General features: G+C 41.5%; 1 protein-coding gene across 4 annotated transcripts in view; it reads left to right on the top strand.

Annotated features, from left to right (window-relative positions):
* Positions 1 to 26,534, top strand: part of SORCS1 (sortilin related VPS10 domain containing receptor 1) — a 578,046-nt gene that overhangs the window by 203,730 nt on the left and 347,782 nt on the right. For all 4 annotated transcript variants that reach the window (XM_070780803.1, XM_070780802.1, XM_070780801.1 and 1 more), the window contains exon 2: positions 18,710 to 18,777. In XM_070780803.1, the coding sequence (XP_070636904.1) occupies positions 18,710 to 18,777 (68 nt within the window). The remainder of the gene's footprint in view (positions 1 to 18,709; positions 18,778 to 26,534) is intronic.

The raw sequence follows: 26,534 nt of genomic DNA, 5'->3' as shown, positions 1-26,534 counted from the left end.
ATTTCATGGCCTCAGTCAGTGATTTTGGATCCCCCAAAAGTAAAGTCTGTCACTGTTTCCATTTTTTCCCCATATATTTGCCATGAAGTGAAGGAACTGGATGCCATGATCTTAGTTTTCTGAATGTTGTGCTTTAAGCCAACTTTTTCACTCCCTTCTTTCACTTTCATCAAGGGGCTTTTTAGTTCTTCTTCACTTTCTCCCATAACTGTGGTGTCATCTGCGTATCTGAGGTTATTGATATTTCTCCCAGCAATCTTGATTCCAACCTGTGCTTCATCCAGCCCAACATTTCACATGATGTACTCCGTATATAAGTAAAATAAGCAGGATGACAAAATACAGCCTTGACGTACTCTTTTCCCAATTTGGAACCAATCTGTTGTTCTCTGTCCAGTTCTAACTGTTGCTTCTTGACATGCCTACAGATTTCTCAGGAGACAGGTCAGGTGGTCTGGTATTCCCATCTCTTTCAGAATTTTCCACACAGTCAAAGGCTTTGGCATAGTCATTAAAGCAGAAGTAGGTGGTTTTCTGTAACTCTCTTGCTTTTTTGATGGTCTGACAGATGTTTGGAATTTGATCTCTGGTTCCTCTGCCTTTTCTAAAACCAGCTTGAACATCTGGAAGTTCATGGTTCACATATTGCTGAAGCCTGTCCTGGAGAATTTTGAGCATTATTTTGCTAGCATGTAAGATGAGTGCAATTTTGCAGTAGTTGGAGCATTGTTTGTCTTTGACTTTCTTTGGGATTGGAATGAAAACTGACCTTTTCCAGTCCTTTGGACTTGCTGAGTTTCCAAAGTTGCTGGCATATTGAGTACAGCACTTTAACAGCATCATATTTTAGGATTTGAAATAGCTCAACTGGAATTCCATCACCTTCACTAGCTTTGTTCGTAGTGATGCTTTCTAAGGCCCACTCAACTTCACATTCCAGGATGTCTGGCTCTAGGTGAGTGATCACACCATCGTGATTATCTGGGTCATGAAGATCTTTTTTGTATAGTTCTTCTGTGTATTCTTGCCACTTCTTCTTAATATCTTCTGCTTCTGTTAGGTCCATACAATTTCTGTCCTTTATTGAGCCCATCTTTGCATGAAATATTCCCTTGGTATCTCAAACTTTCTTGAAGAGATCTCTAGTCTTTTGCAATCTATTGTTTTCCTCTATTTCTTTGCATTGATCACTGAGGAAGGCTTTCTTATCTCTCATTGCTGTTCTTTGGAATTCTGCATTCAAATGGGCATATCTTTCTTTTTCTCCTTTGCCTTTTGCTTCTCTTCTCTTCACAGCTATTTGTAAGGCACCCTCAGACAACCATTTTGCCTTTTTTCATTTCTTTTTCTTGGGGACGGTCTGAGCCCAGTCTCCTGTACAGTGTCATGAACCTCTGTCCATACTTCTTCAGGCACTCTGTCTATCATATCTAATCACTTGAATCTATTTGTCACTTCCACTGTATAATCCTAAGGGATTTGATTTAAGTCATACCTGAAAGATCAGGTCATTTTCCCTACTTTCTTCAATTTACATCTGATTTTGGTAATAAAGAGTTCATGATCTGAGACAGTCAGCTCCCAGACTTGTTTTTGCTGACTGTATAGAGCTTCTCTGTCTTTGGTTGCAAAGAGTATAATCAATCTGATTTCGGTATTGATCATCTGGTGATGTCCATGTATAGAGTCTTCTCTTGTGTTGTTGGAAGAGGGTGTTTGCTATGACCAGTGCGTTCTCTTGGCAAAATTCTATTAGCCTTTGCCCTGCTTCATTCTGTACTCCAAGGCCAAATTTGCTTGTTACACCAAGTATTTCTTGACTTCCTACGTTTGCATTCCAGTCTCCTATAATGAAAAGGACATCTTTTTTGGGTGTTAGTTCTAGAAGGTCTTGTAGGTCTTCATAGAACCATTCAACTTAAGCTCCTTCAGGATTACTGGTCAGGGCATAGACTTGGATTATTGTGATATTGAATGATTTGCCTTGGAAACTGACAGAGATCATTCTCATTTTTGAGACTTCATCCAAATACTGCATTTCAGACTCTCTTTGTTGACCATGATGGCTACTCCATTTCTTCTAAGGAATTCTTGCCCACAGTAGTAGGTGAGTAGAAAGAGGCTATGTTCAGTTCAGTTCAGTTGCTCAGTTGTGTCTGACTCTTTGAGACCCCATGAATCACAGCACGCCAGGCCTTCCTGTCAGACACCAACTCCCGGAGTTCACTCAAACTCATGTCCATCGAGTTGGTGATGCCATCTAGCCATCTCATCCTCTATCGTCCTCTTCTCCTCCTGCCCCCAATCCCTCCCAGCATCAGAGTCTTTTCCATAGAGTCAACTCTTCCCATGAGGTGGCAAAGTACTGGAGTTTCAGCTTTAGCATCACTCCTTCCAAAGAAATTCCAGGGCTAATCTCCTTCAGAATGGACTGGTTGGATCTCCTTGCAATCCAAGGGACTCTCAAGAGTCTTCTCCAACACCACAGTTCAAAAGCATCAATTTTTCAGTGCTCAGCTTTCTTCACAGTCCAACTCTCACATCCATACATGACTACTGGAAAAACCATAGCCTTGACTAGATGGACCTTTGTTGGCAAAGTAATATCTCTGCTTTTGAATATGCTATCTAGGTTGGTGATAACTTTCCTTCCAAGGAGTAAGTGTCTTTTAATTTCATGGCTGCAATCACCATCTGCAGTGATTTTGGAGCCCCCCAAAAATGAAGTCTGACACTGTTTCCACTGTTTCCCCATCTATTTGCCATGAAGTGATGGGGCCAGATGCCATGATCTTCATTTTCTGAATGTTGAAGTTTAAGCCAACTTTTTCACTCTCCTCTTTCACTTTCATCAAGAGGCTTTTTAGTTCCTCTTCACTTTCTGCCATAAGGGTGGTGTCATCTGCGTATCTGAGGTTATTGATATTTCTCCCGGCAATCTTGATTCCAGCTTGTGCTTCTTCCAGCCCAGCATTTCTCATGATGTACTCTGCATAGAAGTTAAATAAGCTGGGTGACAATATACAGCCTTGACGCACTCCTTTTCCTATTTGGAACCAGTCTGTTGTTCCATGTCCAGTTCTAACTGTTGCTTCCTGACCTGCATACAGGTTTCTCAAGAGGCAGGTCAGGTGGTCTGGTATTCCCATCTCTTTCAGAATTTTCCACAGTTTATTGTGATCCACACAGTCAGAGGCTTTGGTATAGTCAATAAATTGAAGAAAGTAGGGAAAACCACTAGAAAATTCAGGTATGACCTAAATCAAATCTTTTATGATTATACAGTGGAAGTGAGAAATAGATTTAAGGGACTAGATCTGATAGATAAACTGCCTGATGAACTATGGACAGAGGTTCATGACATTGTAGAGGAGACAGAGATCAAGACCATCCCCATGGAAAAGAAATGCAAAAAAGCAAAATGGCTGTCTAAGGAGGCCTTACAAATAGCTGTGAAAAGAAGAGACGTGAAAAGCAAAGGAGAAAAGGAAAGATATAAGCATCTGAATGCAGAGTTCCAAAGAATAGCAAGGAGAGATAAGAAAGCCTTCCTTAGCGATCAATGCAAAGAAATAGAGGAAAACAACAGAATGGGAAAGACTAGAGATCTCTTCAAGAAAATTAGAGATACCAAGGGAACATTTCATGCTAAGATGGGCTCGATAAAAGACAGAAATGGTATGGACCTAACAGAAGCAGAAGATATTAAGAAGAGGTGGCAAGAATACAGAAAACTGTACAAAAAAGATCTTCATGACTGAGATAATCACGATGGTGTGATCACTCACCTAGAGCCAGACATCCTGGAATGTGGAGTCCAGTGGGCCTTAGGAAGCATCACTACGAACAAAGCTAGAGGAGGTGATGGAATTCCAGTTGAGCTATTTCAAATCCTGAAAGACGATGCTGTGAAAGTGCTGCACTCAATATGCCAGCAAATTTGGAAAACTCAGCAGTGGCCACAGGACTGGAAAAGGTCAGTTTTCATTCCAATCCCAAAGAAAGGCAATGCCAAAGAATGCTCCAACTACTGCACAATTTGCACTCATCTCACACGCTAGTAAAGTAATGTTCAAAATTCTCCAAGCCAGGCTTCAGCAACACATGAACTTTGAACTTCCAAATATTCAAGCTGGTTTTAGAAAAGGCAGAGGAACCAGAGATCAAATTTCCAATACCCTCTGGATCATGGAAAAAGCAAGAGAGTTCCAGAAAAACATCTATTTATGATTTATTGACTATGCCAAATAAAGAGGCTATGTAGCATGGTATTAATAGTGAAGGACCTGAGCTCTGGTCTCAGTTTGTTTGAGTTTAAATCCTAACTTTCCTACTTATGTACTACCTGATATTAGACAAATTCCTTAAAGTTTCTATAATCTTTTTTCTGAAAAGAGACCATAAAAAGAAAGGAAGACGTATTGGCTTCACAGGATATTTAAAAATGAATATGTATTATGTTATTCCAAATGCTTAGCAGAGTGACAGATTTTTCTTCTTAAGTACTCAATAAGATAGTAAACTGGTGATAATGGTTCAGTTAGAAAAAGCAATTCTAATTTTGTTGTTTTTCAGTTGCTCAGTCGTATACAACTCTTTGTGACCCCATGGACTGTAGTACACCAGCCTTCTAATTTTATCAATCCTATTTAATAAGAAAAAGGATAAGAAAAAAAGTTAAAAATTAACTAAAGTCATAAAAGGAATTAAAATTGGGTCCTTAACCAAAATCAGTCCTTCTCAACTCCTAAGTTTGTGTCTCTACCCTGCCACCTAATCAGACTTTACTTGACTTTGTCCCTGTTGTACAGAGGAAGCTTTGAATGGCCCATAGGAAATTACTGAAAGTCCTAGCATTCAGACTTTGATTTCAGATCTGAACACTGACATATTTACACATACCCAGGGCTGTCCTTTCTTAGGCAGAAGAAATTCACAGAATGGGAATTGGGCCTATGCAGTGTCCTGGCCAACCTTCGGGTATCTCACAGGTCTGTGCATGAAAGCTAATACTTTTGAATGAAAGGACAGGAAAATCAATAAATCTTTTGATTCGATCATAGACATGTTTTACAACTACTCACCCCTCCCAAAAGAGATACACAGCATTGCGTTATCTGTAGCATTTAATCCTTTAATCAGCTTGGACTTCTAAATGGATCCAAAGTGTTTGAAATGTCTTTCCTAAAATTGGAATTTCATGAAACAGCAGTGCTCTTGTGTTGCAATTACTCAGGTTTTTTCAGCCTACTCTGTTCCAGAGGCTTGCTGCAATAATTGCTCCTGTAACTGGAACATGTTTTCTATGCCTGGAAAAGTCCATCACTGATATCACTACAGTCAGTCAGACCATCAACAAATATTGATGTTCTTTAGGTCAGCAGTAGACTGCTGTGTCTAAGGAGGCATTAACATGATGTTGATTTGAATGTGAGTGTTAAGAGGCAGGTCATGCTTGGCCTTGTAGGTCATATGAAATTTAAACTCTAAGATCAGTGGGGGGCCATAGAAGTGCTCTAAAGAGTGGGAAAAGATAACTAGATTGCTATTTTCATAGAGATTTTAGTGGTAGCAGCACAGAGGGTGGCTTGAAAGGGAAACAAGATGAGGTCCTGGCAGAGATGTCTCAGGCATTGCGTTGGGCTAGACCAGGCTCAAGTGAGATTAGAGGGCAGAGGTTTGTGAAACTTAGTGATTGATTTCAATTTGGGGAGAAAAGAGAGGAATGGCATCAGGGAAGACTCAGAACTCAAGCTTTAGAAATGACAGTGGCACTTGCTAATAAGCCTGGTGACCTTGAAGATTGAGCACTGAATGGGCATTCAGTTCAGTTTGTGTCTGACTCTTTGTAACCCCATGAATCACAGCACACCAGGCCTCCCTGTCCATGACCAACTCCCAGAGTTCACTCAAACTCATGTCCATCGAGTCGGTGATGCCATGCAATCATCTCATCCTCTGTCGTCCTCTTCTCCTCCTGCCCCCAATCCCTCCCAGCATCAGGGTCTTTTCCAATGAGTCAGCTCTTCACATGAGGTGACTAAAGTATTGGAGCTTCAACTTTAGCATCAGTTCTTCCAATGAACACCCGGGACTGATCTCCTTTAGAATGGACTTGTTGGATCTCCTTGCAGTCCAAGGGACTCTCAAGAGTCTTCTCCAACACCACAGTTCAAAAGCATCAATTCTTCGGTACTCAGTTTTCTCTATAGTCCAACTCTCACATCCATACATGACTACTGGAAAAACCATAGCCTTGGCTAGACAGACCTTTGTTGGCAAAGTAATATCTCTGATTTTGAATATGCTATCTAGGTTGGTTGTAGTAAGCGTCTTTTAATTTCATGGCTGCAATCACCATCTGCAGTGATTTTGGAGCCCCCCAAAATGAAGTCTGACACTGTTTCCACTGTTTCCCCATCTATTTTCCATGAAGTGATGGGCCCAGATGCCATGATCTTCGTTTTCTGAATATTGAGCTTTAAGCCAACTTTTTCACTCTCTTCTTTCATTTTCATCAAGAGGATTTTTAGTTCCTCTTCACTCTCTGCCATAAGGGTGGTGTCATCTGCGTATCTGAGGTTATTGATATTTCTCCCGGCAATCTTGATTCCAGCTTGTGCTTCTCCCAGCCCAATGTTTCTCATGATGTACTCTGCATAGAAGTTATATAAGCAGGGTGACAATATACAGCCTTGACGTACTCCTTTTCCTATTTGGAACCAGTCTGTAGTTCCATGTCCAGTTCTAACTGTTGCTTCCTGACCTGCATACAGGTTTCTCAAGAGGCAGATCAGGTGTTCTAGTATTCCCATATCTTTCAGAATTTTCCACAGTTTATTGTGATCCACACAGTCAAAGGCTTTGGCATAGTCAGTAAAGCAGAAATAGATGTTTTTCTGGAACTCTCTTGCTTTTTCGATGATCCAGTGGATGCTGGCAATTTGATCTCTGGCTCCTCCGCCTTTTCTAAAACCAGCTTGAACATGTGGAAGTTCACGATTCATGTACTGCTGAAGCCTGGCTTGGAGAATTTTGAGCATTACTTTACTAGCGTGTGAGATGAGTGCAGTTGTGCAATAGTTTGGGCATTCTTTGGCATTGCCTTTCTTTGGGATTGGAATGAAAACTGGCATTAGATGTTATTATAATGGGAGCAGACCTCACATGCTTTTAGTGTGCCCGTGGAGGAAACTGAAGCCCAAAGTGGTACCATGGCTTCCTCAGTGTCACATTATGTTATCAGCAGAGATCAGACTCTAGTCTGTGTCTCCTGTTTCATACCCAGAACTACCGAAATGGAGAACTCGATTGAAAAGATTTAATGAGCATCTAGTGTGGAATCTAGTAGGCCTTCCCTGGTGGCTCAGATGCGGAATCTCCCCAAAAGGCGGGAGACACAGGTTCAACCTCTGGGTCAGGAAGATCCCTTGGAGAAGGAAATGGTAACCCACGCCAGTATTCTTGGCCGGAGAATTCCATGGACAGAGTAGCTTGGTGGGCTACAGCCCATGGTGTCACAAAGAGTTGGACATGACTGAGCCCCTAACAGTATGGAATTCTACTTAAAGGTGGATTTACAGTGCAGTTAAGGAAGCTTAAGATTCACAGCCTTCATAGGCATGGCTCCTGTGAGTGTTGGCAGTTTGAGGGAGTTGTAGATTGTCGCAGGTGGAGAGGAGAAGTTAGGTTGAAATCAGAAGACATTCCTATTTCCTCATTTTCTGCCAAACTGCCTAAAGGTATCTCAGAATAAAAATATGCAAATCTTTAACGCACTGGTAATTTGTTGTCATCTAATTTGTCATTCTAATAAATATTGATTGATAAATATCATTTTATTAACAATTCTGTATTACTTTTTTTAAAGTGAGGCCCCGTCAAGTTGCATGACTTTCATCCTCAGAAGACCTGGGTCTATGCTTGGTCCTACCAGTTTGTGTTAGTCCTTCCAACTCTCCCAGCTCAGAACTGTCCCAATCCAGTCCTTCCTCCTGGACTTAGGGGCCCCTGCTTCACACCCCAAATTAGCATATGGTTTGTTAAGACTCTTCTTTACTCTCAGAAACTGCTTATTCAAAAACTGGTTCTTCTAAAAGTGTAACCTACTGCATTTGTCAAATGAGGTGGTCAAAATTAGATCTTTCCAGTCCCTTCCTTCCAATTTTGTCCTAAGTTTCTTTTCAAAGAGTGGCAAAATGCTATTTTTTTTTTATAACCACCCACTGGCCATCTAGATGCCCTTGTAGAGGATTAGAATTAGAATCTTGTAGAAGCATTTTGATTCCATGTGTAAATGACAAGGATCATATAAAGATCTCTTGACTTCTATAGGATTTTTCCTCCAACAGAAACCTTGATTATTTATTAAGGTATTTGGCTTGGGATTTCAAGATGTTATTTGAATTTCACTTTTAAGTCAGCTTTTTTAAAGCTCTGAATTTCCTTTTAGGCAAATTGTGTCTCACCACACATTAGCACTCAGATAAGGCGGATAAAAAACCTGCTCATAGAGATGTCAGTGGTTATTGTTTATTTACCGCTCTTCATTTCTGGTCCACTTTAAGACTTTCCCATAGTAAAGGAAAACATTTGAACTTACCTTGTTTGAACTATCTCTCATGTTCCAGTGTGTTATTCTTGTTGCCTTGGTTAGTTGCAGTGCATATTAAATGAGAAAATTAAAAAAAAAAAAGGAGAGGTTACTTTTTCTTTTCATTTTCATTCTATTAACTTACTAAAATTCATATTCTGATGCTTGGATCACCATAATATGCATATCTGTTAATTAGCTTTCTGTCTGTTGTCTTAACCTTGAAAAGTGATATTAAAAAAAAAAAAAAAAGAAACGAGTTCACCTTTTCAGACCCAGGAATAACTGTATAAAACCAAAGATAGAGAAGTAGAAAGGGAAAGTCTTGCTTTGTTTCTTTCTTTCAAAGCTAAATATAAGGAAACATGAACAGAAGGGCCCCTCATTGTTAACACACTGTTTGCTGTTTAATGGTGCGTTCACCTTGCATGTGGGTTCTCACATAGGAAGAGGCTTAATATTTGGATAGCATCTCTACTTCAGACAGTGATTTGAGAGCTTGCAGATCTATCTTTCTCAGATCAGCACCTCAGAGAAGTTGAAAAGGAATATCTCCATTATTCACATCCCCCTTCTTTCCCTCCTACTCAGACTCAGATTTGTACCCCTTTTACTTCAGTATATGGAAGGTTACGTCTCTTTCATTTTCTGGATTTCCAGAGGGAAGATAGTGCACATTTTTTTTTATTGTTTTGAAATTCTGAATTAACAGTTCTCTGAATTATGTGTGTTTCTATGCAAAGTACCAGGCAACCTAATTTGAATAGAGCCTAACTCAGGGGAGAATGGTTTGGATATCATCTCCATTCCTTTCTAAGCCCTAAGAGAAGAATGAGGAGAATGCTGTATATAGTTTGTTTCTTTATGAAACAGTGGACTTGCTGACAACATTTCCAGTAGGTTGTTTGTTCTAGAGTTCCAGACCACCCACTTGGCTGCCAGCTTCTTTCCACCTATACTCTAGCTTCATTTGCTTTCATGTCTTGAGACTTTGGCTTTAGGTTTCTGTTTCTTTTTACTATTTCTATTTTACTATCCTTTTAATATTTTCTATTTCCCTATATAGTGAGATTTTGGCTTGAATATGCATTTCCTCATATTTTGTGCAATCATTTTATCTCAATACTCTTCCAGGATGACATTGATGCTGACATTTGGCTCTTCTTGAAAAAATACATCATTTAATTTAGCATCTCCCTACTTCCTCTGCTATAATGCAGACAATTAAAATGGAGTATCATTTTGGGCAGAGTAATTTAAATAAAGGAAGGAGAGTATAGAATGGCCAACATTATCTACCAGATATGGATCTATGTTTGGAAAATTATCTTCTTTTTTATTTTTATTCAAAGAAGAGAAGGAAAAGGAAAGAAAAAAAAGTATAAGAATGACATATCTCAGTCAGTCTGTTTTGGTTTGGCGTTCTAAGATAAATAGATTTTGAAGGGAGTGCTTTTTTTTTTTTTTCCAAATTGATACCATCCCCCACTTTGGGAAACAGAAAAGCAAGTTGATGATCAAAGTTTCTGTTTTCAAGATTTTCTTTCAAAAGCAACTTAGGTCTGGTGGGTTTAAGGATCTTGGATTTGTTTGTGAAATATAATGACCTGGCTCTAGGCTTATTACTAACAGGAGAAACCTTGACTTTCTCTAGACAGGGGGCAAGAGATACAAGTTGCCTCCAATGTTATTCGTTGCCAAATCTTATCTGACTCTTTGTGACCCCATGAACTTGGGCATTTAGGCTTCTCTGTCCCCCACTATCTCCCTGAGTTTGCTCAAACTCATGTCCATTGAGTCAGCGATGCGACCCAACCATCTCATCCTCAGCCGCCCCCTTCTCCTCCTGCCTTCAATGTTTCCCAGCATCAAGGTCTTTTCCAATGAGTTGGTTCTTCCTATCAGGTGGCCAAAGTATTGGATCTTCAGCTTCAGCATCAGTCCTCCAATGAGATTTACAGTTTTTCCTACATGCAAACTACTGAGACAATGGCCCACAGCTCCTAGACCAGCCTTTCATATTAGCCGCAAATGACCCCTACTGGGAAACAGACTCAGAGGAAGGACACATAGCAAATTTTACTAAAGATTGTTCCACTTTCCATGAAACCTTCTGTACTACAATTTGCCCTGTGTCTAGTGTTGACTAGATTATCTGCATGCCCTCTTTGTGTCTACATCTCTGTTGTCTGTCTTGTCTTTTAAGTTCCCCGGGGGAGGGATCCAGTGACTGACTCAGACCATTTTAGTGCCCTGTAGAGGATATCATATGAATAAACATTACACTAAATGATGTGCAGGCTTCTATAAAACTGGAAGGTCACTTGGGGATTAAGAACTTTCCAGGGGCAAAAATCTACTAACAGCTTTCTAGCTGGCCCTGCACCCCACATTCATCTCACTCTTTCTACTGGTTTTTCATTTCAAATTATGTTTGTGTGCACTGGATTACTTCTGTATGATGACTTCAAGTGTACTTCCGTCTGATGACTTCAATGTGTGGTTGTGAGAGTGTGTGGGCATCATACCAACCTTTGAACTTCCCTCTGGGGCTTCTTAATCTAGGTTATTAGCAGTTATTGATTTCTTTGCCCTTTGATAGCTCAAATGGAACACAAGTATACATTTACATAAATCTTCTGAAAACGTTGATATTAGAAAACAGTCTGTTGAAATTGCAGTGAGATATGTGCACATTCACTGTCAGGAACACCTAATCTGGGAACAGCCAAATTCTATTGTGAGGTCAGTGGAAGGATCAGCTCTTCAACAAAGGATTTCCAGGGTTCAACAATTTTTTAAAAAATTTAAAAATGAAAAAAATGCCATTGATCTGAGGTGAGTAAAAAGGTAAAACTCATGTTAGTCCATTATAAGGAAAAAATATTCTAGGGATTTTTGGCAGAAGGCAGAACAAGAGAGGAGTTTGTGTTTAGCCCCATGACATCTGATAGGTAACAGGACTTCAGTACTATTGAATCGAAGGTAAAGTGAGGATACTTCCGTGGTTCTGTCTTGCCACTCTGATCAATCATATGCATATTAAGCAATATACCATAGGGAGAGGTAAGCACAGTGATTAAGAATCTAATGTGAGTTAAACTTGTCCCCCACTTACTGCTGCTGCTACGTTGCTTCAGTCGTGTCCGACTCTGTGCAACCCCAGAGATGGCAGCCCACCAGGCTCCCCCGTCCCTGGGATTCTCCAGGCAAGAACACTGGAGTGGGTTGCCATTTCCTTCTCCAATGCATGAAAGTGAAAAGTGAAAGGGAAGTCGCTCAGTCATGTCCGACTCTTAGAGACCCCATGGACTGCAGCCTACCAGGCTCCTCCGTCCATGGGATTTTCCAGGCAAGAGTCCTGGAGTGGGGTGCCATTGCCTTCTCCCCCACTTACTAGCTGAGTAATTTAAGTTTTTTAGCCTCTGCATGCCTCGATTTTCTCATCAGAAAAAAGCAAATCATATAATTAGTTGAAATGCCCTTAATGATAGAATATGTCTGGCACAAAAAGTAGGAAACCAAGAAATGCTAGATGTTATTAATAATAGCAATTGCTTATATTTGCGTAGGACTTTTAACATTTGCAGTTTTCCCACTTTCTACTGTTTACTTCCCCTAACACTACAAGAAAAAAAAAAAAAAAGATAACATTATGTCCTTATTTTTTTCTGATGTTTGTTTAAATAAGAGAAGTCAGTTCAGCATTTAAGGGCTTTATTCAAGGTCAAGCAGTGGCAGATAGGACTGGTTGTAGCGGCCACTCCCCACATTTTCTTTGCTGGCAGAGCCCACCTTGCTTTCTTTGTTTTTATTGCACATACTCTGTGTGCATGTGGCTGGATCCTGGTCACAGAAACTGCAGAGATTTTGCTGTTGGGGCTTTGGGGAAAGTGTTTCCTTTATAAGTAAAAACAAAACAAGCACATATACACTGGAGGCTCTTTTTTCTTTGCTGGAAGTAACTATGTCTGCACAAGATGCAGAGAAGTGTCAGAGCCTCCTTGCAAACACGAGGGCAGATAGCACCCAGTGCTGACACTGTCAGAGAGGAAATATGTGTATCACTTGAGTCCTTGATGACATTGTTAGACCAACTTAGTCTTGGAACCCCATGAACCCTGGACCACTTGTTGCATGAGATAATACATCCATATCATTTGAGTCATTTTTAATACTCTGCTTCTTACACTAAAGTTATACTAACAGAATATGGTGGCTAAACCAAGAATCAAAATCTGGTCTTCTTCTGATTCCTAGGCCTTTGTTCTTTTCAGCAAAGCACACTGCCATCCTGATATTAAGGCCAATCGCAATAGAGCCAAATGTATCTCCCTGTTCTGATATTTATGTGTCCCTGCCCATAATCTCAGAGAAGGCAATGGGATCCCATGGATGGAGGAGCCTGGAAGGCTGCAGTCCATGGGGTCGCTAAGAGTCGGACATGACTGAGCAGCTTCCCTTTCACTTTTCACTTTCATGCATTGGAGAAGGCAATGGCAACCCACTCCAGTGTTCTTGTCTGGAGAATCCCAGGGGCAGGGGAGCCTGGCGGGCTGCCGTCTATGGGGTTGCACAGAGTCGGACACGACTGAAGTGACTTAGCAGCAGCAGCAGCAGCCGCCCATAATCTAAGCTTGAGCTAAGCCTGGGGACCTGCTCTCTTTCTCTTGCAGTGTGAGCTTTCTCCTCTCTGAGCCCCTGCCCTCATGCTCCCTTCCCTTAGAATATCATCCAGGTAGCCCCTTGACTCCATTAGAATCACACATGTCCTTCTGGATCTAGCCTGAATGCCTCCTTTATAAGATGCTGTTCTTGATGATACTTTTCTTTCTTGCCCTCTAAAAGACATGCACGTTTTTCTCCTGCTGCATATCTTTTCCTTCCTTATTTTTAAACATCTTTGTACAGCTCAGCCTCTCTACTAGACTGTGAGTTTCCAGAAACTGGTACTGAGTCTCATTCCCTCATTGAGTCTTCATAGCACACATTTTTTATCCCTGCTTTTTAAGAAGGCATAATAAATGTTTATTGAATTAAATATGTAGAATTTTACAGCTGAAAGTTCTTTCTTCTGAACAAAGCTCCCATTTTCTGGAAATTATAGAAAGTTCTTATCCTTGGATTCATGATCCCCGTAGGATTCAGGAGATCAGGGGAATCGTTAATGGTATATTCATTGTTTTATGCTCATAGCTTTTATTAGACCAGATTCGTAAAGAATTCATGGCTCCTTAAAAGAATGAGAACCTCTGTTTAAGTTGGAAAGTTGAGTAAAGGCTTTCTGAGCCAAACACACACTCCAGAGCATGCATGTTTTAGGAAAACCAGTGTTGTGAGTTTTCTTGCTTTCCCTAAAATTGGAGTACAAGGAAAACAACCAAAAACAAAACAACTTTCTGGCTGTTGAATATTCCTTTTACATTTTATCCCACTGTGCTATCCCCGTGAAAGATTATTCCACATCTCTTTGGGACCCTGATTATCCTGTCTCCATATTCACTTCCATACACATCTTTAAAAACATCCAACCTAATGTCTCTGGCAGGGTGGTGCAGGGAGCAGAAAGGGGTCATGTGCGACTGGGTGATGAGGGGACAGCAGGGCCTACATGAGGCCAGTTAAGGAAGAACACAGGTAACCAGCTTCAGCCCCTGAACCAGCCTGCTGACATCACCCGTGTGGTTTTGCCAGTGCTCATTCAGAAGTGAATGAAGCCTCCTTCAGGAGAGCAGGGTTATAAGCTCTGACAAGCCTGAGTTCTTATGGAGTCTCCTTGTGCTGTACAGAGGCAGAACCCTGAATCACTAATGACTGAGAACATTACACAAGAAAATGTCTTGTTTTATAGACTAGGACCCCTGTTACCCTCTTCATTATTCAGGATTTGGAACTATAGACCCTCAAGAATGAACAGACTTTAGGATCCTGTATTCAAAGTGCTCGCTATCAAGAAGCCCATGGCACAGTTTTGTTTCTCTTATGATTAGATTCTACCTCCACAGTTGGACACAGAGCAAGGAAAAAAAAAAAAAGATCAAAAAGCATTCATAACTGAAAAATGAAAAAATGAGGAGACATGTCCTACTTAGAAATTCTAAGATTTCCCAGGGATGAGGGAGAGATGAGGTGAAGGTCAGTGGCCAGGCCAGGTGTCCTAGAGGGACTCAGATCTCCCTAAGTGTCCACTGGTTCTCCCAGCAAGCAGCATGCTGTCACTTCAGTCATGTGTGACTCTTGTGACGCCGTGGACTATAGCCCACCAGACTCCTCTGTTCATGGGATTCTCCAGGTAAAAATACTGAGGTGGGTTGCCATACCCTTCTCCAGGGCATATTCCTGACCCAGGGATCGAACCTGGGTCTCCTGCATTGGCAGGCAGGTTCTTTACCATGAGCTCCAACTGGGAAGCCTAAGAGCTACCCTAAATTCATAGTTTAAGAAGAATAGAAAGCTTACTAAACTCCTTCAGGAAAGCTTCTTAGTCCACTGCTGCTACCCGCTGCGTTGCTACTCATAAGCAAAATAATTAGGAGAGGCCACGCAAGAGAGTTCCGGAAAGATCTATTTCTGCTTTGTTGACTATGCCAAAGCCTTTGACTATGTGGATCACAATAAACTGTGGAAAATTCTGAAAGATATGGGAATACCAGACCACCTGACCTGCCTCGTGAGAAACCTGTATACAGGTCAGGAAGCAACAGTTAGAACTGGACATGGAACAACAGACTGGTTCCAAATAGGAAAAGAAGTATGTCAAGGCTGTATATTGTCACCCTGCTTGTTTAACTTTAGAGTACATCATGAGAAATCCTGGGCTGGAAGAAGCACAAGCTGGAATCAAGATTGCCGGGAGAAATATCAATAACCTCAGATACGCAGATGACACCACCCTTATGGCAGAAAGTGAAGAAGAACTGAAGAGCCTCTTGATGAAAGTGAAAAAGGATAGTGAAAAAGTTGGCTTAAAGCTCAACATTCAGAAAACTAAGATCATGGCATCTGGTCTCATCACTTCATGGCAAATAGATGGGGAAACAGTGGAAACAGTGACTGATTTTATTTTTGGGGGCTCCAAAATTACTGCAGATGGTGACTGCAGCCATGAAATTAAAAGACACTTACTCCTTAGAAAGTTATGACCAACCTAGACAGCATATTAAAAAGCAGAGACATTACTTTGCCAACAAAGGTCCATCTAGTCAAGGCTATGGTTTTTCCAGTGGTCATGTATGGATGTGAGAGTTGGACTGTGAAGAAAGCTGAGTGCCAAAGAATTGATGCTTTTGAACTGTGGTGTTGGAGAAGACTCTTGAGAGTCCCCTGGACTGCAAGGAGATCCAACCAGTCCATCCTAAAGGAGATCAGTCCTGGGTGTTCTTTGGAAGGAATGATGTTGAAGCTGAAACTCCAGTACTTTGGCCACCTCATGTGAATAGCTGATGCATTGGAAAAGACCCTGATGCTGGGAAAGATTGAAGGCAAGAGGAGAAGGGGACGACAGAGGATGAGATGATTGGATGGCATCACTGACTCAGTGGACATGGGTTTGGGTTTTTCCCTAACAAACTTTTTGGTCAAACCCAATATTTATCAAATCAGCCTTGATCACATTGACTGGAATTTATACTTAAATGCTATATACTTGAACTTGGAATTAAATCTATACATTAAAAGTATTTACCAAATGAATAAAAGTAAATGACCATTTATATGTATTTTTAAGTACATATGTTTTACTTGATTAATAGGTTCCAGTGTTTTTTGTTTTATTTGAAAAATACACAGAAATGATAGACAATAAAACTAGAATAGATGGACAATTGTGTTAACCTCTTTTACTCATCTAATGGTGGTAGTTTTGGCTGTGGCCCTTTAACAGATGCTAATTCTATAAAACGGTATTGATAATTAACCATAACAGAAAAACAAACAATAACAAATCAGCCTTATATAGTGACATATCATCATTCAGGAGTAAGGTGGTGAATAATCCATGTAGATAGAAAAGGGGAAAAACAGAGGGGAAAAGAAACTTCAAATAATCGATTGAAGCATAACTAAAGGTTAGCAGTTCTCCCTTCTTTCTTGCTTTCATTCTGAAAACGAAAGATTAGATTGATTCAAGCAGATATGCTTTGAAATGCCATAAAGAACGCCTCATCTGGTGCAGTATTGACAAGCTGCCTGAGTGTATCACTGGCATTTTCATTTTACTAGCCCAGCAAGAAGAATCAGGGAGTGGATTTTTACCTCCCTGCCCACCTGCCTGTGAATTGCTTAAACAACTTCTGCGTGTGCGTGTGAGCGGCTCCACACTGTTACATGCTGGGTTAAAAAGGTTCCTTCTCTGGGGCTCCAGTGGCTTCCCTCATCAGATGGATGGGAAATGCAGTTTGTGGCCAGCTGAACTTCATTATTTAGTTTACTGCCGTCTTGTATCAAGAGAGCAACTACCGAGAAACGCTTTATGCCCACACCCCCGTTTTCTTGGTGGGGAATTTGTAGGCCTGTTCTGCAAAATCATACCGAGGTAGAGCAACGACATCTCTGTGTCTTCAAACAAACAGCCACCCCGCTGTCGCTGATCAGCATTCCTGGGATGGCGGTGATTGAAATTTAGCACTTAGAGCAACTTAATTGGCACACGGATCTGTTAAGCATATGCCCCCACCGCAGGCCTGCCATCTGACATGCCCATAGGGCACCCAGCACCTCGCACATGCTCACATTTTGCTAAGAAAGTCAGTTTTGAACAGATCCTTGAAGGAAGTCTGTGCAGTGGTTAAAGAGAGGGGTGGCCTTAGAGCTCAGGTCCTCAGATTTGTGCCTGTTTTGGGGTGACCGTGGTCCTTCATCCCCTTGAAGTTGGAACAAACCTAAGGCATGGAGTTCCAGTTCGCTTGCTGTGAAAGAAGTGATCAGAATCCTCTCACTGGTGCCTGTGTCTTCAGTAAAGCAAGCCTTGTGCTAGCAGAGTAGAACCATGAAGGATTCAGCAGCTCCTTGGTAGCTTGCTGGCTTGGAATTCAAGGTTAGACCGTTCTGTGCTCACTGTGGCTACAACTGATCCCTTGGCCTTCAGAGGAAATCCAAAAATCAATGTCAACATTTTTATGCTAAGTTGGAAACAACAGGACTGGGCCGAATGTTCTAGGTTATGACTATCAAGAGAGAAATACGAACCTCAACAGAAAACAAGGCAGAGCTATTAGGCTCTTCACATTATGTAAGGAGAGCAAATAAGGGCTGAGACCATCCATGGTTAGAAACACGCTGCTCTGTTGAATCTTCCCCAGTGTCGTGGCACTCCTACGCTTCACTTAACCAGGCGGAGCTAGGTCGGGGCTGCTGGCAACAAAGGCAGCCGCTTTCTGATGCTGCCATGATGGGCGTGAGTTCTGGTGCATCCCAGACCACCAGGCCTTATCTGTATTTATGTTCTTTTCTGGTGTCAGGCAAAATTCTGGGCTCCTAGTAAATGCTTAAGAGGTGTTGAATTCTGAAAGAATGAACTAAATTGTTTGGGTTCCTCTGAATGAGGTTGAAGAAAAGCAACAAGTTAAAATTATAGGAAGATTTGCCGAGAAGCAAATAAAGCTTAAGTTTCAGTGTTAATTACACAGGCCCTTTCCCAGGATGTGCAGATTGGAACTCATGACTTTGTGTTTTGTTTCTTGTAAAGAGATACCTAAATTCTGTAAGCTCTAGGACCCAGGGTCCAGTTTTAGCTGTTTAAGGGAAGGCACTGACAACTGAAGTGAAAGTTGCTCAGTTGTGTCCGACTCTTTGCAACCCCATGGACTATGCAGTCCATGGAATTCTCTAGGCCAGAATACTGGAGTGGGTAGCCTTTCCCGTCTCCAGGGGATCGTCCCATCCCAGGGATTGAACCGAGGTCTCCTGCATTGCAGGCAGATTCTTTACCAGCTGAGCCACAAGGAAAGCCCAGGCACTGGTAAACCCTTCCGCAATCAGTGTAAGTGGATGCTGCAACAATTCATTCAATTATGTTAAGCACCCGTTAAAGGAATTCTAAGTCCTCCCTTGGGCCATTTCAGTTCTATGAAATTGTAATTGTTTGAAACTAACCGTGATGTCTTCTTTTGCCTTCAGGTGATTCTCATTTTGACAAAGCTGTTTGACTATAACCTGGGGAGCATCACTGAGAGCTCGCTTTGGAGGTAAGGAAATTGAGCTAACAGTTACAGTCTTATTTCAACATGATGCCCTCCGCCAGGCTGCTCCCTCCTCACCCCTGTTTCCTAGTGAGAAGGTTTCTGGTTATGTGTACCCTTTCTTCTCTGTCTGCTCTTTGTTTTCCTAACCATGGGTAGGGTTTTTGTTGTTGTTTTTACCAGAAGGGCCAGATCCTTTCTTTGTATAGACCTCTTCTTTTGGTCAGAAGTCTTTTTGCTAAGGTGTTCATTAGGTTGTCTTTATGGATGTTGGTTCCCATAGTTCTCACCAATCGTGAGCTTATTGGGGTGGAAATGAAAGAATAAGGATGTCTTTGCAGAGGGGATCAGTATAACTCAAGGCCTGAAGAACCCAGGCAGGCTCCCAGGGCAACACTTTCACAGCTGCTTTTCTGTGGTTCTGCAGCACAGAGGTGTGCACACACACATGCATGCGTGGGATTCACACTACTGGGCCATATATATATATATATATATATATATATATAAAGTGTATAGTGAGTGATTTTTCAAATGGATGAACAAATGCTTTAAGAGGGTAGACTAACTCATTGGATTTGGCACAAAAGCAAGTCCTTGGATACCCAGACAGTTATTCTGTCCTCCTTTATTCTTGAAAACTATACATTCTCTTGTTTCATTTTGTTTCTTAAAAAAATCTGCTTGATTTATCTCATTCCTCTTTGGCTCTTCTCCAGTAGCCTGGGTCATGTGCTCAAACCCGAACTAGTCCCTGAAGTCTAGGAGAGAGCCTTCTCTGATTGGCCAGGTCTGGATCACATGATGATCCCTGAGCCTGAAAGGATGGAGACAGACTTCAGAGATGATATTCATACATAGACACATGCACTCTTTCACATACATGCACACACACAAAGGCAGCAGTGGTCTGGACAGACCAAAGTTAGTAGTGACCACATAAGATCAGTGGGAGGTTCCATTAACTCAGATCTCAAGACCAGGAGAGACTGGCTGCTGGCTCTGAGTCTCAATGCTGAGGTCTAGGGAGAAAGACTCCAGTCACCCTATTTGACAGCTGTTCCCCCTGCTCCCAGTACACTCGACAGTGGCTGGGGAGGGAAAGCTGATTTTCATGGTAGCAGTTTGGTTGTAGGGCCTTCCTCTATTGGGGAATGTGGTGGTCATACAAGAGGTGGCTCATGGATTGAATAGACACCCCAAAAGAATGTACCAGACCCCACAAGAAGATTGTTCATTAAATTTCATTTTCACTTGATGTCTATTTTTTATTAGACTTGACACCATGTATAAGAAGCTCCAAATAAGTTGTCCTATGCTCTGGGAGAGCCCTACTATACTAAAGAAAAGGCTAGATTCTGTTATTTTATTTGTTGTCAGGCATTTCAATTAGTGAGCTCTTTTCCCAGTGAAGAGGCCAATTATGCAGAGTTTCTGTCCCAAGGAAATTTATGTAACTGAATTCAAGTGTAGGAGGTTTGGTAGGAGCCTCTAAAAGTACAGTTCTTTAATACATTAAGGGCCTGACTCCTGCTGTATTGTTTAAATTCAGTACCTGTTTGTCAGCATCTCTGAGTAAGCTTATGCTTCCTTGATCAATTTCTCTAATGTATGTGCATAAATGAAAATAAAAGCCAGCTTTTACTCTGTGGTGCATCTGCCATCTAAAGTGTTGTTGGTGTATTAGAAAATTAAAAGAAGTGCAATTCTGTTTCCGTGGGATGGAGGCAGAGCAGCCATAACTCTCACTCTGAATAGTCCTAGGAAGGGCACTCTGGAGGGATATGAGGAACAGCTTGTCCTGGACTGCAGAAGCACACGTCCAGCACGCATCTCTCTCTCTGTTGGGGCACTATTACTGATGCCCCAGTCTAGGAGGACTATTCTTTTCTGATCTTAAGGAATCAGGTTAGTGAAATAAAAATGATATCTCATTCTAGCGGTATCAGACCTCCCTTCTGAGGGAGCAAACTCTGTGGGCTTTAGCTTGGGAAAGTGTGGCAAGAGTGACCTGCTTACTTTTCCATCTTAGAACCAATTTCACTGGAGAATATACACATATATGTACACAAACACACACATTCATAAAAACACACATATACAATACATGCACATATACACACATATACACATATACACACAGGCATGAAAAAGTAAAGTGTTAGTCGCACAGTTGTGTCTGACTCTTTGCAGGCTCCTTTGTCCATGGAATTCTCCTGGCAGGAATACTGGAGTGTGTTGCCATGCCCCCCTCCAGGGGATTGTTCCGACCCAGGAATTAAACTCGGGTCTCCTGCATTGCAGGCAGATTCTTTACCATCTGAGCCTCCTAGGAAACCTATATGCATATGTGTGAAAGTAGATCAGTCATCTCCGCCTGTTTGCAACTCCATGGACTATACAGTCCATGGAATTCTCCAGGCCAAAATACTGGAGTGGGTAGCCTTTCCCTTCTCCAGGGGATCTTTCCAACCCAGGAATCGAACCCAGGTCTCCCGCTTTGCAGGCGGATTCCTTACCAGCTGAGCCACCAGGGAAGCCCCATATATATGCATGTGTACCTATAATATGTATGTGTATATACGCATATATATTTGCTTTTCTAACATACCCAAAGTAATCATTTGCCTCATATGCCATGTTCTACATGTCTTATCATGTTCTGCATGTTTTGTTATGTTCTACATGTCATATGTGGCAAATTATTACTGTGGGTGTTCTATTCTATTGCAACTGCTCATTTTAATACTTTATAGGAGACCACATGCTTGAGTTAAAATATAATTTAGAAAAGAGGAAAGGAGAAAGAAAAATTATTTATAAAACTTCCTAGTTGCATTTCAGGGCTGCATTTTTTGAATGGCTTATAGTACCCATATTCGGTCTTTAGGGAGCCTTTTCTGGGTGTTAACTTAGGACAGGGACAGGCCTGGATGGGTCAAGAATGGGGACCAGGAAATGAGGTCCTTAGGGCCCTGTGTCTTCTAATTCAGTCCTACTGAAGGAGACTAGACTGCTCGGCGTTGGCTCATTTTCTCCTGCACAAGCTTGTACTTTCTTCTTAGAAAACCTGCCTATGCCTACAGTTGGGGGTTTACTAGGGGCACAGACCCTATTTTAGAAATTCTCATGGCACTCACAGCACTGGATTCAGGACATAGCACGTAGATAATGCTCAATAAGTATCTGGTTTTGGACAGGCTAGTAAGTACTACAATTTTATCTCTACTGCATGGTCACGAACATACAACTCTGTTTCTCACTCATTTATTCAACACAGATGAATTGATTAACTCCTCTAGGCCTTGTATTGTTCTTGTCTGGGAAAGGGAGGGTGAGTAAATACACAGATCCATAGCATATAGGCTTTGCCTTCTAGGACTTCGTTGTTTAGAGAGGCTAAGCTCTATGGACAGTTAAAATGAGAGAGAACTGTACTTGTCTGTAATCTGCCTTGTGTAATTACATTGAATAATGTCCTTACACAGCACCCGGAGCTGCCAGATCCCAGAATGTGTTTAATCTAATGTAAATAGACAAACTGTCATACAAATATTAAGTGTTAGCATAAAGATATGAGATAAGTGTTGCTTCTTTACTTTGCTCATGCTTGTATTTTCTCTTTGCAACTAGACTATGTCCTTAAACCCAACACCTTTCTGGTTTCATGGTCGGCAGTGATACTTTGCTAATGAAAATAATGACAACAATAATAAAAGTTAACTTTGATCAGGCTCTAAGTTCAGTGCTTGACATGCATTATTACATCCTCCTAGTTCATTTTTACAGTATGCCAAGGTCACACAATTTGTAAATAATAGCCCACACACTTACAGGCACATTAATTAATAAACTTCATTCATTTCACTGCTTATTGATCATCTAGAGTCCTGTCTGCCTTCGGGTGGATCTTGCTGTACCTAAACAAACAACATTTTAATCATACATACATATATGATTATTATCTATCTGTTTATCTTAAAATCAGAGTTTTCAAAGCATTATAACATTTTGAACAGCATTTTCCCTATTCCAGAAAAATACTGGGCAACAGGGAAATGGTTTCTTGTCCAGCAAACAGATACATGGACTTTCTGATTGAGCCTGTATTCTTTATGACTTTTACCAGCTGCGTAGTCCCAAAGGGGCAAGTGGCAAATGCCTCCAGGGTGTTAGGGTAGGAAAGAAGCCAGAAAAACAGCTGACCTTGCACTGGTGTTTTAGGGTTTTCAACCTTGCTAATCAACAAACCTAGGCTGACGGAGCAAGATGCCACTCTTCCAAATTAATGAGCTTCGGCTCCCAGTTGGTCTTGTCATTGATTACACCTTAATCCTGGAGCCGGTTGTTGATTTTGTTTTGTTTTGTGTGGTCCTTCACTCCAGGAGTCAAACTGAGAGGCAAAGGGGATGATCTGCCCCAGAACAATTAATTACACCTCAGGATCTTCTTCACTTTCCAGAGGATTAAGCTGTGAGACTTGGTAGAGCTGGTGGTTTTACCATATTGAAGCAAGATAAGCTTAAAGGTTGAGATAAATAAAATGTCAAAATCTAGATACAGTATCTCTTGAGAAGAAATGTATTAATCCCTGTGCCAGGGTAATCAGCACTCTGCTGAGAGGCTTAGCTGGTGAGAAAGCCTCAGGCAGTTGCGAAGGGCCTAAAGGTGTACTCTCTTAAAGGGACGCACAGCCTACCAAGGGCCTGTTGTAGAGCTTGCCCGGCCTGACTGATGCTCAAATTCACTGCTGTCCTATTTTCCGATCCACATGAAGCATAAGCTTATGAAAAGATCTCCACCATTATGGACGACTCAAGCAGCAGTTCCTGCTTTTGTGGAACGAAGGTTAAAGTGGGGAAATGGATTAGGCCATTTGATTCAGCACTGGGAGCCAGACCTGTTTCCTTGTCACCTGAGTTGCTTTGTTTCGTGTTGGGTGTTATAGCGACTGTCAAGAGAAGCGTCCCCATCACATCTTTGTGGAGAGAATGCTGCAGAGGGCTTTGAGGCAGCTTCTGTGTGGGGTTGGCTGCAGTTAGTACTTCCTGGAGAACTCCAGGGATTCAGGCTGACAGAAGCTGACCTGAAGATGCTAACTTTCGGCCAACCCTGTGGATAATTCCCACTAGCTGGAAGTCTCTTCCTTCCCACTCCTCCTCCAGGGGAAAAGCAGAGAGTGACATGAATAGGCTGTTAGACTCAGCTTGGAAGGATGTTTTGCCACACAATTCAGCTTTCAGTCAGTTACAGATACAAAGATTTAGAACAGGGATATGTGGGTGTGCTAAGTCAGATCAGACTCTTTGTGGACTGTAGCCCACCAGGCTCCTCTGTCCATGGATTTTCCAGGCAAGAATACTGAAGTGGATTGCCATTTCCTTCTCTAGGAGATCTTCCCAACCTAGGGATTGAACCTGTGTCTCTTGAGGCTCCTGCATTGGCAGGTGGATTCTTTAGCACTGAGCTACCTGGGAAGCCCCTGGCCAATGCAAGTGCTGCCAATGGCAACCTACTCCAGGACTCCATGGACAGAGGAGCCTGGTGGGCTGCAATCCATGGGATCACAGAGAGTTGGACATGACTGAGAGTGCGGGCGTGCGCAAATGCGCAAGCGCGCGCACACACACACACACGCCCTATACATCCTGAAAAAGAAAAATCGAATAAAGCTAGAGTGTGAAATTTCTGTGTAAGAGGGCTCTTCATGTCACACAAGTCCAGTGATGTTAATCATCCCTGTGTTGCAAGTGTTTAGTGCCTGCCTAATGGCCCCCAGGAGAGAGTCAGGCTCCCCAGCCGGATCAGGAGGTGCCTTGGAGTCTGGACTCCTTTGACTTAATAACTCCTATTCCCACCCAACGTATTTGTGTCATAGAGAGCTACTTGTAGTTCCTGGGCTTACAAATTCAGTTTTTAATCTTATTGTTTTTAAGAAATCAAAAGGAATGTGTGCTCATTATAATGAACCATACAGTTAGAGGCAGAAGAATTGTTAGTCTTTTCCTTCCCACACAGATTCAGCTTCCCTGAGGTCAGTGATGCTAAGCATTTTGGGTGATTCTGTCCGCCTCATTGTGACCAGACTCAAAAATACCAGGAGATATATACACATATCAAGACCACTTTTTTTGTTTGTTTGAGCAAATAGGAGTAACTATTCACAGGACTCTGACAACCTGTTATTTTCACTTACCAGTGAGTCATGAGTGTCCGTCCAGATGAATACATTAAGAAAAATGGGTCAGGTTTATAAGCATCATTTAGTACGGATGTTGTATACTGAATTTAACTACTGCATGCTTAATTAACTTATGTAGTGCTTCTTTTGAGCCAAGAAGTGTTCTCAGTGCTTTTTTACCTTCATAAAAACCCTTTAAAGTGAAAATTACTAGTATCCCAGGTTTACAGATGGGAGAACTGAGGCTTAGAAAAATTAAGTACTGGGCCCAGTGGTCATGCAGTTGGTGAGTGTGAGCTGGATCCTGGGTGTGCTCTCTTAAGTCCAAGCTATGCTGCTTCTCTATGCCTTTTTATTTGATTTTTATTCTAATTTCTACAATATTACTATTACATATGTGTGTGTTAGCCCCTCAGTTGTGTCCAACTCTTTGTGACCCCATGAACTGTAGCTCACCAGGCTCCTCTATTCATGGATTCTCCAGGCAAGAATATTGGAGTGAGCAGCCAATCCCTTCTCCAGGGGATCTTCCCTACCCAGGGATCAAACCCAGGTCTCCTACATTGCAAGCAGATTCTTTACCATCGGAGCCATCAGGGAAGCCCTATTTATTACATATAGTGCTTCAATCAGCATGTTTGTAAACATGTTCTTACATTCTGGTAATTTTATCTCTGTAAATTACTCTAGAGTCCTAAAGGTTGTATTGCTGTATCAAAACCTAATGCATTTATAGTGTTAACAGATACCTGAGATTACTTTCCAAGATCGTTGGGATAATTCATATACCCACAGGCAACAAGAGACTGTACATTTCCCTATAATGTCACCAGAACTGGCTATTTTTTATACTTAAAATTTTGCTGTCTGTTTAGTGAAAATGATGTCTTGATTGCAGTATTTAAAGGGATTTTCTGTGACTACCAGTGACACTGAGTATCTTTTCATATGTGTATTGGTCTGTGACACTCTTGAACCCCTGTCTCCATCTCTCCTCTCTTTCTAAGCAAAGGTAATTGCTTCTTCCTCAATAATCCTGAATGTATTATATAAATGGTTATCAGGTGTATATTTATTTGGTTTGTTTTAATAAACATCTACTAGCCTGGTGGGCTGCCGTCTATGGGGTTGCACAGAGCCGGACACGACCGAAGAGACTTAGCAGCAGCAGCAGCAGCAGCCCCCTTTTTTATGCCAGGCACTGTGCTAGGTAGACACTAGGAGTAACAGATTGCTTGTTCCCTACAGAAATTCAAAACTAGTGAACGGCAGACACTCACTGGGTGATCATAGAAGTGTGACAAATGCAGTGCCAAAGTTATGCACACGTTATTGTCCATGTTCATTTATTTCCACACTAGCCTGGAAACTCAGAGACTGTGACTGTCTCTTACTTATTTTTGTTCACTTGGCACCTGAAATATAACTTCACATGTATTAAGTTATCTTTTTTATTTTTATTTTTTTTGCTTAGAAATAGTATGTTGAGTATTGGTTCAGGGTCTTCTCTGAAAGTCAGATCTGTGCTGTGTACTTATTTAATCCTAAATTTTTAAACTCAAGCCTTCCATATAGGAAATAC

The sequence above is a fragment of the Bos indicus genome, chromosome 26 (genome assembly GCF_029378745.1).
Source record: "Bos indicus isolate NIAB-ARS_2022 breed Sahiwal x Tharparkar chromosome 26, NIAB-ARS_B.indTharparkar_mat_pri_1.0, whole genome shotgun sequence".
Lineage (NCBI taxonomy): Eukaryota > Metazoa > Chordata > Mammalia > Artiodactyla > Bovidae > Bos > Bos indicus.
This window is presented reverse-complemented; position numbering and strand designations above follow the sequence as displayed.